Genomic DNA, 13,206 nt, shown 5'->3' with positions numbered 1-13,206 from the left:
ATTAATGAAATAGAAAATAAAGATACAATAGAGAGAATTGAAAAAAATCTGTTCATATTCATGAACTGAATTGATTATCAAGGATAATCAAGGCAAAATGTGTATTCTTATGAACATATCACCCACTTCATGGAAGAGAACAAAGTCAATGGAAACAACTGGCACTGATTTTTGAGTTCCCAAACACTTGTGAACGTATGAAGTGACAAGAGAGGCATCTTTCTGGTCTAGGAGACTCTAGAACGCACTCTCTCCTTCCATCTCCCAGCCACCCAGAATGTGTCGGCTCCCTCGGTCCTGCCCCCACCCAGGAGGTGGCGTGTGGCCGGTGGCGGCACAGGCTGACAAAAGCACTGTAGCAACGCGAGCTTCACTGAGCCCGTCTCAGGCGATGGGCAGCCTCAGGGGAGGGTAAGATCGGGCCGGCCTCCCCCGCCTGGCCACAGGGCCGTTCCTGGGCGGCACCTACGCTGCTGACCACCCTCGCCCAGAGGTCACGACCTCCACAGCCCTCCTGCCTTGCTTGGCGGCAGCGCACGTGGCTGCCCACGGAGGTTCTCTCACTCCCGTGCGGAAGCCATGACCGCCAGGTTGACTCTTACAGTCTACCAGGCTCCCCGAGGAAATGCGGGCTGAGCGCCCGCCCTGCAAACCTGGGAGGTAACGTCCACTGACGGGACTTCCGAGGATGAGACGAGGCAACGCATGGAGGACGCAGCTCACAACACGCATTTACCAAGACCTGAGTTTCTACACGAAGCACAGCAGTCCAAAAGTCAGGCAACAGGCATAAGAAGCCAAATGTTATGTCTGTAAGACTTCTGGTATTTCCATCTTCCTCGACCCCATGACACCTGGTGTTCCTGGGTGGGACCCTAGACCACTGAGCTCAAAACAGCACATGTGCCACCCCTTCCCAGGCTTTGGCTGCTGTGACACCAATGATTCCCGGTCATCTCCTTCTGGAAAAGGTCCCCACCGTGCGGTTTCCATTTTCTTCCTCTTCAGCGACCTGACTGGCTGCCTCTTTCCTTTCCCTTGGCCTCAGGGAAGCATAGTCAAGTGCGGAGGTGAGGAGCCCGGGCACACACTTCCTCTCCGGGTCTTAACACCAATACCACAAGGTCAGAAACCAGACAAGAACATCTTCTTGAAAAACAAGAAAGACAACACAATCTACTTTAGGTCTTTCTCTCTTTCCTATGAATTGTCCTCTGCTCTTCCATACAGGAATTTAAATAGAAACAGGGTAGTATTTTAGTCTAAACTTTAACAAGATAAACTAAGTGAATCAAAAGCAGAACATGTCAGGCCTCCAAAAGCACCTCCAACAAGGACAGAACTTTCTCGTGGAATGGCTGTGAGTAAAAAATTAAGTATATGATACAGTGAATATAAGTGAAAAGGACAACTTGGAACAAAAATGAAACACATCGAGTAATTTCCATCCCCTCTGAATGAAACACACACGCAGGAAAGCTTTCCTCATTGAAGCTGAAGCTGTAAGACTATGTTTGTAACAACATGGTTGCTGTGGAAACAGTTGATTCAACAGTATGAACTCACAGCTGAATCAAGTAAGGTGTGGAACAGAAGTCTTATTCAAACAGTGGCAAGAACCATAAAACATTAAAAAGGCACATTGAATGACGGTGAGTCAAAGCGCCATATGTTTTAACCTAAGGGTCAGGCATTTTTTTGCCCAATGCCTGACATAAATAGGATGCTTCTTTTTAATTAAGTTCTATTTTTGGAACCCTATAATCAGTCCAATCATCCCTCAAACATCCTAAGTTTTACTGCTTCTGTCTACATAACAGCATGTAATTTTTTTTTTAACATTGTGTATTTTATTAAATTCATCCACTTTGGACGGAGTTACTAGAATTCAGATCTTGCCGGAGCATGCAGAAGTTAATGGCACCAACAGAAGACAACTCAGGGTTTTGAAAATTTTCTGCAGGTAACCGATTCTATTACATATCGCAGTGCTGATTTATTCATCATTCAGCATCACTTCAGGCATCACGTCACTTTTGGCTACAGGTTTCAAGACTATGAACTCTTTTAAGTACAAAAGTTGTCAGAGAATGTTAACAAGGGCCCAGAGCCACTGCCTTACCCAGCAGCCCAGCCTCCAACCCCAGAACCGTCACCACACCTTGAACTTGTTCCGTGGCTTTTATGGGTCAGTTAAGAGTTTTTTCCAAGCAATCTTGGAAAAACACCGTACCTAAAAAACCCTCAAGACACTCAGCACAGAAACAGCGTGCATTATGTGAACCTTAAACACATGCTCCTCTGCCCCTCCTCTGCCTCCCGGTCCACTTTTTAACTGGAGAGGGACGCACTTGTCTTTAAAAAGAAAGTACACACAGTGTTCCAATCCTTTCCAAATTCTGACACACACTGTCAAGTCTGAAATGTTACCCTTTATCAAGTAAGATGTGTTCAACAAGTTTTTTAAATGATGCTTCTGTGTGAGGCTCTGGAGATGGCAGTGAGCGGGCTCTGTACGGAGAAGCCTTGGCGCGCCCAGGTGTGGCTGCCCGCACCCTCCGCGAGTGCACAGGGGATCCATTCATACCAGCAAAACCGGAAAAATCACAACCCAGGGCGACTGGGGAAGCAGTGACGGCCAAGAGCAGAGCGTAAAGGAGCCGGACTCTGCGGGGTGACTCACAGGAAACACTCAGCCAGCGGCGGGAGGCCCGGTGCTCACCCCTCCAGTTAGGAATCTAGGTCAAGGCTCCCGGGCTTCAGGCTTCAAGGGGGACCTGGGGCCCAAACCTCAGGGCAGAAGCTCAGTTCCCAGTGGCCTGCCCTCCTCTAAGCGCCCACCACGGACAGACCACAGGGAGGCCATCACCGCAGAGGTGAAGGACCCGAGGCCCCCTTCTACTCTGGATTTGTGCCACTTCCCTGAGTGCTCGTCTCAGGGTGCGCGGGACGGCAGCCCAGGAACCGCGGCTCAGTTAGGTGTGCAGGTGACGGACGGTCAGCTCACCCAGCTCTGTCGACACGGGGGACCCGGTGGCAATCTCCCCAATCTTGGCCACTCCATCGTAGTAGGCTCTTCCTGCCAGGATCATAGCTGGAGAGGGAAAGTGACACACAGAACCGTCACACCCAGAAAGGAGGAAGCAATACAGGTTTCCTTCCAAACATCTGAGTCCCTTGTGGCCAAGGCGAGTGTGGCTGAGAGGGCAGCGGTGGTGCTTGAGAGCTGTGCTGGAGTGGAGGTCCCCACCGCCGGACAGCACCCAGGGCATCCTTGCCTCTGACCAGCCCTGGGAACCTTCGGCCGCAGGGGCTGGAGGTCCAGAGCAGCTGCTCTCGACGCCAGTCCCAGAGCGGCTGTGTTCCTAACACAGGATCAAGGCTGGAACATGTCCACTCCAGCCAGGCTGGTTACTTAACAGCAACACAAGCCTGCGAGCTGTTAGCTGGAGGGGCTTGTGTGGGGTGGCCTAGGCACCGGACCTTTGACGGCATTTTTACTTTTTTCTGTTGAAACAGATAATCTAAGGCACAAGCAACTACCATACTGTTGCCAGGAGAAAAGTGTATGAAATCTGAAATACATTATCATTTCAAAAAACGACACAATTACCTGAAAAATAACTGAATGCTCTGCTTTTCTTTCCCCTCCTTTCTGGCAGAGACAGGAAAACTTATTGCTATACAAGCTGGATCCTAATTATCTTAAAAAATCACATTTCTCCTTTAAAACAGATTCTGAAAACTACATTATAAGGTATAGAAATCTGCTTTTGATTTGGTTTATTTTTTCTTTCCTTTTTTTGAGGGGTGGGGTGGGCGGTGGTTGGAGAGCGTGTCAGAAGCAAGACGAATATGGGTTTGAATTCCACTGTTACTTCCAACTAACTAACATGACCTTGTTGGGCAAGTTAGTTTCTTTTCTGAAACAAAAGATGTTAATCTAAAAATGCCCTAATAGTATGTGTATTGGACAAACTAGTCAAAGCTGCTAATACCAATTCGTTCTTTTACTTTACAGCAGGCTGGGTTTCAGGAGACTGACAGTATGCAGTAAGCAAGACTTTCAACAAGACCTAGGCTATTTAGTGTGACTTTGGAGAAAATATTTTATCTTGTTCAAAGGCTGGCTTCTTACACAGACCTCACTTTGCCTGGGAGCCTTGGAGATCACAGGATTTTGAAGATAAAAGAGCCCTAAGCAATCTCCTCTCACTGAGAAAAAAACCTGAGGCCACACCAGCCACTCTGACCCATTTTAGAGTGGGTATTGTTTTTCAAAGATGGATTTTAAAAGATATTTCAAGTTGAAAAAAGGCGGAAGAGGTCATAGAATTAATTGATCTATAAGTCTGGTTGAAGATACTGAAGGCCAAAAAAGTAGGAGTTTCATGACAGATGAAACTACTTTTGCAGGTCTTGTAGAGTTAAAAAATTTAAAAAGTTACAGCTTTTACTACATGCATATACACATAAGTTTAGAAAATGTAATGGTCTACTATAGTATTATTTCATAAGACTGGGGATGGCAGAAAGCAAAGAACTAAAGAGACTCTTGATGAAAGTGAAAGAGGAGAGTGAAAAAGTTGGCTTAAAACTCAACATTCAGAAAACTAAGATCATGGCATCTGGTCCCATCACTTCATGGCAAATAGATGGGGAAACAAAGGAAACAGTGAGAGACTTTATTTTGCGGGGCTCCAAAATCACTGCAGATGGTGACTGCAGCCATGAAATTAAAAGTCGCTTGCTCCTTGGAAGAAAAGTTATGACCAACCGAGACAGCATATTAAAAAGCAGAGACATTACTTTGCCAACAAAGGTCCAAATAGTTGAAGCTATGATTTTTCCAGTAGTCATGTGTGGATATGAGAGTTGGACTATAAAGAAAGCTGAGGGCCGAAGAATTGATGCTTTTGAACTGTGGTGTTGGAGAAGACTCTTGAGAATTCCTTGCACTGCAAGATCAAACCAGTCCATCCTAAAGGAAATCAGTCCTGAATATTCCTTGGAAGGACTGATGCAGGAGTTGAAACTCCAATACTTTGGCCACTTGATGCAAAGAACTGGCTCATTGGAAAACACCCTGATTCTGGGAAAGATTGAAGGCGGGAGGAGAAGGGGATGACAGAGGATGAGATGGTTGGATGGCATCACCGACTCAATGGACATGAGTTTGAGTAAACTCTGGGAGTTGGTGATGGACAGGGAAGTCTGGAGTGCTGCAGTCCATGGGGTCATGGGGAGTTGGACACGACTGAGCAACTGAATTGAACTGAGGATAACCATAAAGCATAATTATAAAAAAAAGAGCAACAACAAATAGCATTTAGGTAGACTCTCCAAATCGTTACTTAAGATAATTCATCTACCAGACGGCATTAAGACACAGGGTGCTGATGTTACCACCCTGTTTCAGGGAGGAGAGCAGAGGAGAGACATTCTGGGCCAGACCCAAGGTCAGTGCAGAAACAGAGGCAGTGCACGAACTCCAGCGGGCGTGTTCACGTCCTCGGTGCAAATCACGGTGCTTTTTGACTCTTTGGTCTCAGCTAGCACTGAAAAAGAGGTGACTCCACCTAAAAACAAGGCTTATAGCCAGTAAGCTGTCAAGTTAATATATGTAATATTTTCGTGGGAAAATTTAAAATTGTAAGGTACTGATAAGCTGAAAAGCAAATTAGCTGGAGAAGAGTAATACAGGATTACACCACACAAACAAAATTTTTGGTCTGCATCCACATATTACATTGAAATTTTTTCAATTTCAACAGTTTCAAATTTTTTCAGTTTTTCAGTTTCACTAACTGTTGACTTATGTTTAAAACTATTAAACCTTCTTAGTCTAGTAAAATATCCTGCTTTTATGATAAAGCTGTATTAATGTAAAAATTATTTATCCCGAAAAAAAGAATAAACTGGTATTTTCATAATTGAGTTCCCTCTTGTAAATATATTAAGAGATTTTATACCGGCTACTGCTTTAAGGAATGAGGCTTATTAGTTCTCATTTAGTGGCTGACCAGCTATTTCATCAACCTAAAGTACACACTTCCACCAGAAAAATTTTCCTTAAAATATGATTTCACTAGGTTACAGTTCTGCTCAAAAAGCTTCAGTGGCCTCCCACTGCCCTGGATGAGCCTGTCTCACTCCACAGAGTTCATCGTGGATTTTTACAATTGTGGCCTTCAATGAATCACACCTCCCAGAACTCCCAGCTGGTGGTGTTGCCTAGGACACAGAGGCGTGGTTTGGTCATGTGACTTGCTTTGGCCAACGGGGTACTAGCAGGCATAACTCCCATGGGGCTTGTACTCTTGGGACTACCAGCCAGGCCTGAGAGAGGAGGTGAGCCCAGCCCTGGCCGCAGCTGATTCTGACTGCAATGCAGAGTCTCGGGCATACAGGCAACTGTACTGCCTTTACAGGACCATTGGAAATAGCGAACTATTGTCATCTGAAGCCATCAAACTCAGGGGCAGTGTGTTACACGGCAACAGGTAACCGACGCTGCATCCACATACACTAATAATGGGACCTCATTCCACCTTAAGTTTTCTGTTCCCCCACGCTCCGCACCCATGCGAGTGCGGACCCCAGGTCTTGGCTTGCAGGCTGTCTCTTCTGCCTGGAGCACTAGAAAGCAGCGGCTGCCTGCTGCCACCGGTTACCCCGCTCAGCTCCCGCATGGCCTCCTGCCTGCTCTTCCCCTGACTTCTGGCTCAGACCCCCGTGACCGTGTTCTTCAGCAGCAGTGCCTGGTCCTGATGCACGCGTGGCAGCCTTGACTGTACTACGGACTCTTGCCAAGGACTTGACACGTTTTATTGAAGTTTCTCAATGGCTTCAGCTAAAAACAGATGGCCTGCAGAAATTCTGGAAACACCTTATGAAGTGCAAAATAGGCCTCAGGAGGTATTAAAGTGATAAGAGGCCTCTGGGGAGAAGTCCTGTTAGCAGGAGGCTAAGCTGTGGGCTGTTCGCTGCGTCACTTTATAAATCTCTGCCTCAGAGAGGCAGCTCGTGCTAGAAAGGAAAAAAACAATTGCAGGTCAGACTGCTCTCCTTCATGGTGATGGATAAGGTGATGACTTTGTGTTTTTGTGACTAGGCGATCATCAGGGGAGAAAAAAGTGAAAGTGTTAGTCTCTGTCATGTTCAACGCTTTGTGACCCCATGGGCTGTAGCCTGCCAGGCTCTTCTGTCCATGGACTTCTCCAGGCAAAAATACCGGAGTGGGTGGCCATTCCCTTCTCTAGGGGATCGATCTACCTGACCCAGGGATCACACCGGGGTCTCTAGCATTACAGGTGGATTCTTTACCTTCTGAGCCACCAGGGAAGGCCCCCACCCCCTCATCAGGGGAGAGTCAGCTTGCAAAACAAAGCTCCAGCTTGTTAAAAGAGGGAGGGGGCACCCACAGAAGTCATCTACACTGCCGGGGGTGCGAGGGAGGAAAAGGCCAGGCCTGCTGCACTTCCTGACACTGGACAGTGGCTGAGAGCGCCAAGGCCCAGAGGAAAGCCAACAAGCAGCTTATCACTGCAGCGACTGCAATTGCAGGGCACCCGTCGTCCAGCATCCCAGGTCTTGCCAGCCCCTCCCCTGTCCTGGCACATGCCCAGGCTGAGGGTGTGAGGGTGCAGATTTATTTTCAAAACATCACCAGGGAGCAGCTGGAGGTGGGGGTATTGTGACGGACAGAAGCAAGACGGGGAGAAAAGACACAGAGCTTGACCTGAAGGCTTCTTCAAATCTCAAACTGTTGGAAACTAAACTTTCTACTTATGTTACATGCTGGGCCTAGTGAATCAGGGTAGATGGCGAAACAGGGATCTGAATGTTTGGCGGGTGGGTGACACGTGCTACATATGGAGAATGGTTCTGACCGTGTTAGAATTTGGTGATTATTTTCAAGGTGATCATTGATAACACCCGCCTTGGGGAGGGGATTGGGGAGGGGAATGCACGTGAAGGTGCATATCACTTTCCTCAAATGAAATCTGTTCAAACCAGCAACTGACTCTAGTTCACAGAGACACAAAAGCCAATGCTTGAGTCCATTTTAAATGAGAATCTAAGTTCAACTTTTAATTTAGATGTTTTTCCATTCAGGCTAAACATCTTATTTCTCACTATTACTAGCAAAAGTGATATATCGCCCCCCCATCCCCACCCAATGATACACTCAAAGATCAGAAATTCTTCTGTATAAAAAGGAGAGTAATTCCTATGCTTTAGGATCCTAATACTTTAACTACCTTTTTAATATATTGGTTTACAAAAAATTTGGTTTATAAGGTAGTAAACATGTTTATATTTTAATGATATAAAAGATTAAGCAGTTTCAAAAAGCAAAATCTGATATTTAAGATATGTCACTTATAGTAGTCTATTATTCAATTCACTTATTTCAAATAAACTAATATCCTACCATTGCAAAGTTTCTGTAGATTAATTATAAACTGTACCAATTTAAAGATATTTTAGAAATTCAGTAGCAAGTATTTAAAAATAATTAAGTAAAATATTTAATAAGTGGCTTTTGTACATCCTCTATATTTATAAATTTAGAAAAGAGACACTTACCATTAACAGCTTTTTCATAATTTTTCCCTAGGTTTATTAAATTTCGTAGCCCAGGATTGAACTGTTCCAAAACATTCTGAAAAACAAACAAAAAACCAAATTAAGAAAATAAGTGACTACTAGACCAAGTAACCTTCAGAGGTCGTCACTGCATAGCCGAAGATCCCCATGTGTGCCCAATGGCACCGTCCACAAAGTCATGGATGCCGATTTGAAAGCAGGAAAGAGCACGTCCATCCTGACTGAGGGAACTGGTGCGGCCACGTGAGCCTGGCCACGCCTGCCCTGGAGCTGCCTAGAGCTGACTGTAGACGGAGCCCGTAGCAGACATGCAGCCCCCACAGAGCACAGCCTGCAGGGGGCTGTCAGTGCAGAAGCCAGTGCTGCTTTTGGGTTCAGGTCAGTTAATGGCTGTCACACTAGTGACAGCAAACACGGGTGCATGACAGGAACTTAAGTACATGGACAGTGTTTTGGCTATCAATAAAGAAGATTTTTGGTCCATAAAGAAGGCTGAGTGCCAAAGAATTGATGCTTTCAAACTGTGGTGTTGGAGAAGACTCTTGAGAGTCCCCTGGACTGCAAGGAGGTCCCACCAGTCAGTCCTGAAGGAGATCAAGCCTGAGTACTCATTGGAAGGACTGATGCTGAAGCTGAAGCTCCAGTACTTTGCCCACCTCACCTGATGCGAAGAGCCAACTCACTGGAAAAGGCCCTGATGCTGGGAAAGATTGAAGGCGGGAGGAGAACAGGGTGGCAGGTTGGTTGGATGGTTGGATAGGATCACTGACTCAATGGACAGGAATTTGGGCAACAGAACAGACATTTCTAAGAGATGTTTTTGCTCTGCCTAATTACTAGGAGAGGGATGGGTGTGGATGGCTCCAAGACACAGGACTGCCTGGAACTTTCTTTGTAGGGGGTCACTGGTCTTTTCTCCTGGTCATCAGTTCACTCAGTACGTATTTTTGGAGTGTGCACCAGGCCCTGTGCTCACAGCAGCAGAGGTGGAGATGTGGTTGCCCATTCTGGGCTTCATGATGCTCTGTCTCTGCAGATGTCACGGATTTCATTTTTAATAGCGTCATTTCTACATCAATAGAAGGTCATAAACAGAGAGAGAAGCACTATGACAGGTATAAGACAAGCAACTATTTAGAACATTGGTCTAAATTTAAAATGCTATCCTAAATCTGATGCTACAGACAAGAAATCATTCCTACAAGGCTCTGAATATATTTGGTGACTGAATATATTTGTCCCACCAACAAACAATAAGCTTCACAATATTAATCTTTCCAGGTAGACCAGTCGAATCTGTTTACTGACTGCCTCCACCAAAATGTGTACCTTGTTTGTAGAGGCCCAAGCAACAAAGAATAAAAAACCCACACAATTTGCAAAGGGCAGAGACATGACACATGTATTCTTTGGGATAAAGAGGTTCTCCATTACATGTTAGTAGGGGAGAAAGAACATAATAACTTTTATTTTATTATAACTGTTCTTTATTAAAGAACATTGTAACTTTTATTATTATTAAAAGTTTATTTATTAACTTTTATTTTATTAGATGCATTTTATTAGACACTGATAGAGGCTTATCATGGAAAATAATGCCTGCCTCAACCCTTCCCCACCCCTGGCCTTACTCCCATGTAACAGCTCCACTGAAAGTGCTCTTTCGTATTTACTGCCATAGTTTTGATTAATATTCTTGATTTCTTGACTTTGGACAATAACCACTGGCTTTCTGCTATGGTAAACAACTCTACCTTCCTTGTTCCCAGTCTTTCCTATATAACAGCAGTTTCCTGGCATATCAACAGTCAATATTTATCATGACTTTGTAAATACTGGTCACTACAATGCAAGGGATGTACCAAGAATTATGCTTCCTTTTTTTTCAATGTTGTTGTTGTTTAGTTGCTAAGTCATCTCTGACTCTTTGTGACCCCATGGACTGTAGCCTGCCAGGCTCCTCTGTCCATGGGATTTCTCAGGCAAGAATACTGGAGTGGGTTGCCATTTCCTTCGCCTATGCTTCCTTTCTTGATACACCTTTTTGTTTCTCCGGAGATTAACAAGTCTCATTCCAATGCCTCCTTAGATTTTTCCATGCATCTTCCTCACACTCCATGAGATCTAACAGAAGCCTATTGATATTTTTCAAGCCAAAGTTGTCAGTTGATCTTCAGTTTTTTTTTCTCTCCCAGAACTTCCCCAAGGACTCTCTGTCCCCTTGCTCAGCCTGGCCTGACCGTTTCCTGCCACGCTGTTGCCCTCACATGTCCCTTTTTGGTCCCCCATGTGACAGAGTCTCATTAGCTGGATTCCACATCTTCCTCTTTCTTCATTTATCCCTATTAGCTGGAGATCACTCTCTAAGAATGACCTAAGAAATGACAAAGGAGGTAGACGTGAGTCCCCATGTGCCTGAAATTATATTTACCTTGATGTTTGATTGGTATTTCGCTGGGCAGAGTATTTCAGGTTTAAAGTGATTTTCCCTCAGGATTTAAAAGATATTGCTCCTTATAAATTACTGTCTTTATTTTTGTTTTAATACTTTTATTTATTTTCAGCTGTGCTGGGTCTTGTTGCTGCACAGGCTTTTCTCTAGTTGCAGCAAGCACAGGCTCTAGGGCGTGCCAGTAGCCAAGGCTCCAGCTCAGGAGCTGTGGCACACGAGCTTAGTTGCTCTGAGGCAAGGGGGAGCCTTCTGGATCCAGGGATCAAACCCGTGTCTCCTGCATTGGCAGGAGGACTCCTTACCGCTGAGTCACCAGGGAAGCCTTCCACTGTCTTTAACGTCCAGTTTTGCTACTGATAAGTCAGCTGTCATTTGTATATGACTTTTTTTTTTTATGAGATGTGGCAGGGGAAGGCGCTTACTTCTGGAACCCTTCTCTTTATTCCTGTGTTCTGAAACTTCACAGTGGTCTGTCTCAGTGTGGGTATTTTTAAATTTATTTACTGGCACTCAAGCAGACCCTATCCATAGAGAAAATTACATCCTTCAGGTCTGAAAATGTTCCCATTTGATTCTCTTCATTCTCTGGAACTCTGAGAAGGATTTTATATAACCTGGATTTATTTTCTAATCATCTTACCCTTTTCCTCTGACTCTTCGTTTTTTGTTGTCCCTGACAGATAGCCTCAACTTTACTTTCCAACTCTTCTGTTTTTAAAACTTTTGATATATTTTTGGGCTCTTTCAAGTTTTTTGATTATTCCTTTTAAAAGGCATCCTGTTCTTGCTTTATGGATGTGGTGTCATCTCTTATCTGAATAAACTGCAATTTGAGGGGTATTATGTGCCAGTCCCCCACTGTTTGGTATCTAACTGCCTTTCATGTTGGAGGCATTCCTCAAATGGCTGGCGATCCTTGACTATCAGTTTGTGTTTAGGAGTCAAGCCCTAAAACACTGGCTGGAAGTGTGTGCATGTGCATACAGGGTGGTTATTGACTAGGCGGCTTCATTCGAAACAGCCGGACAGCAGGTCAGCTGTAAAGAAACTGGCCAAGAGACAGTAACCAAGGGCCACTGGGTCTCTCCAGAGAAACGTCTAACTTCCTGTCCCTGGGGGGAAGGAGCAGTCACCAGGGAGTCTGCTCCCCCAGGTCTGGGAGGCGGCTGGGTATCCCACAGATCAGTGTGCTGGTTTCTTCCTGAGTGTCAGTCCCTCAGCTGCTGTTTCCAAGTCGAAAGCATCTGAGTCAACACATCCTGAGACTGAACCTTGGCTGCCAGGCAGAGGGAGCAGCTGTGACAGTGTTGGCTGAGGCAGGTAAGGGAACCTGGAGGTGAACCACCTGTATAACTCCTATCCTAGACCTGCATGTTCCCTCCTTCTGTGGGGCCTATTCCCCAGCCTTGGGGGGGCTCTCTGGGGTGAAGGGCTCAGTTCTCTTCGGTACTCCTCTGTGCAGGTTCTTTCAGTCCATGTAAGGCAGTTATTGCACCTCCGTCCATTTCTATCACCCCAAATTTCTTTAGGCTTTTGGTCAACAGATATTTCCTTTTTCAGGTCTCTACATTATGGATTTACAGGGGGTTTAAGTTCCTTTGCCATCATTTTAATGTATTCTCAGAAGAGAAGAACAACATATGAGGTCAATGGGCCACGCTTAACTGGAAGTCCACTCAGCCTGTCTTGCTGGAGCCAGTCAGCTGAGCCTCATTCACAGCCAGGAGCCATGAAGCCCCAGCGCCGAGGCTGACCTCTCACCAGTCCCCCAGCTAGCCAGTCAGTCTTAGCATCTGATCATGGGGACCTGTCACCATAGCTGCTATTTCTATCATCTTTCCTCAATTCTTTTAAGTTTTCAATTTTGAAATAGCTTAAGGCACACAACTAGTTGTAAAAACTGTATAAAAGCTCCCATGTATGCTTCCGCCAATGGGAACTTAGATGGTCAAAGTACATCATCTAAACCAGGAAGCCAACATTGGTACAATACAGTTAAACTACAGATCTTATTTGGATTTACCAGTTGTTATACCTCTAATTTGCACGGTGTGTGCCTTGTTTTTATGAAATTTTATCACACGTATAGATTTGTATAACCGTCACCACAATTACGATACAGAACTCTCCCAGTAACACAA

The 13,206-nt window shown here is 45.2% G+C and overlaps 1 protein-coding gene across 1 annotated transcript in view; it reads right to left on the bottom strand.

Moving 5' to 3' along the window:
* Nucleotides 1-13,206, bottom strand: part of BAIAP2L1 (BAR/IMD domain containing adaptor protein 2 like 1) — a 77,031-nt gene that overhangs the window by 41,664 nt on the left and 22,161 nt on the right. The window contains exons 2-3 of the mRNA XM_043456036.1: nucleotides 8,593-8,668; nucleotides 3,008-3,094 (exon numbers count right to left, since the gene is read on the bottom strand). Coding sequence (XP_043311971.1) covers nucleotides 3,008-3,094; nucleotides 8,593-8,668 — 163 coding nt within the window. The remainder of the gene's footprint in view (nucleotides 1-3,007; nucleotides 3,095-8,592; nucleotides 8,669-13,206) is intronic.

Source organism: Cervus canadensis, chromosome 32 (assembly GCF_019320065.1).
Source record: "Cervus canadensis isolate Bull #8, Minnesota chromosome 32, ASM1932006v1, whole genome shotgun sequence".
In the NCBI taxonomy this organism is placed as follows: domain Eukaryota; kingdom Metazoa; phylum Chordata; class Mammalia; order Artiodactyla; family Cervidae; genus Cervus; species Cervus canadensis.
Note: the sequence above shows the minus strand (reverse complement) of the source record. Positions and strands in the feature narration are given on the sequence as shown.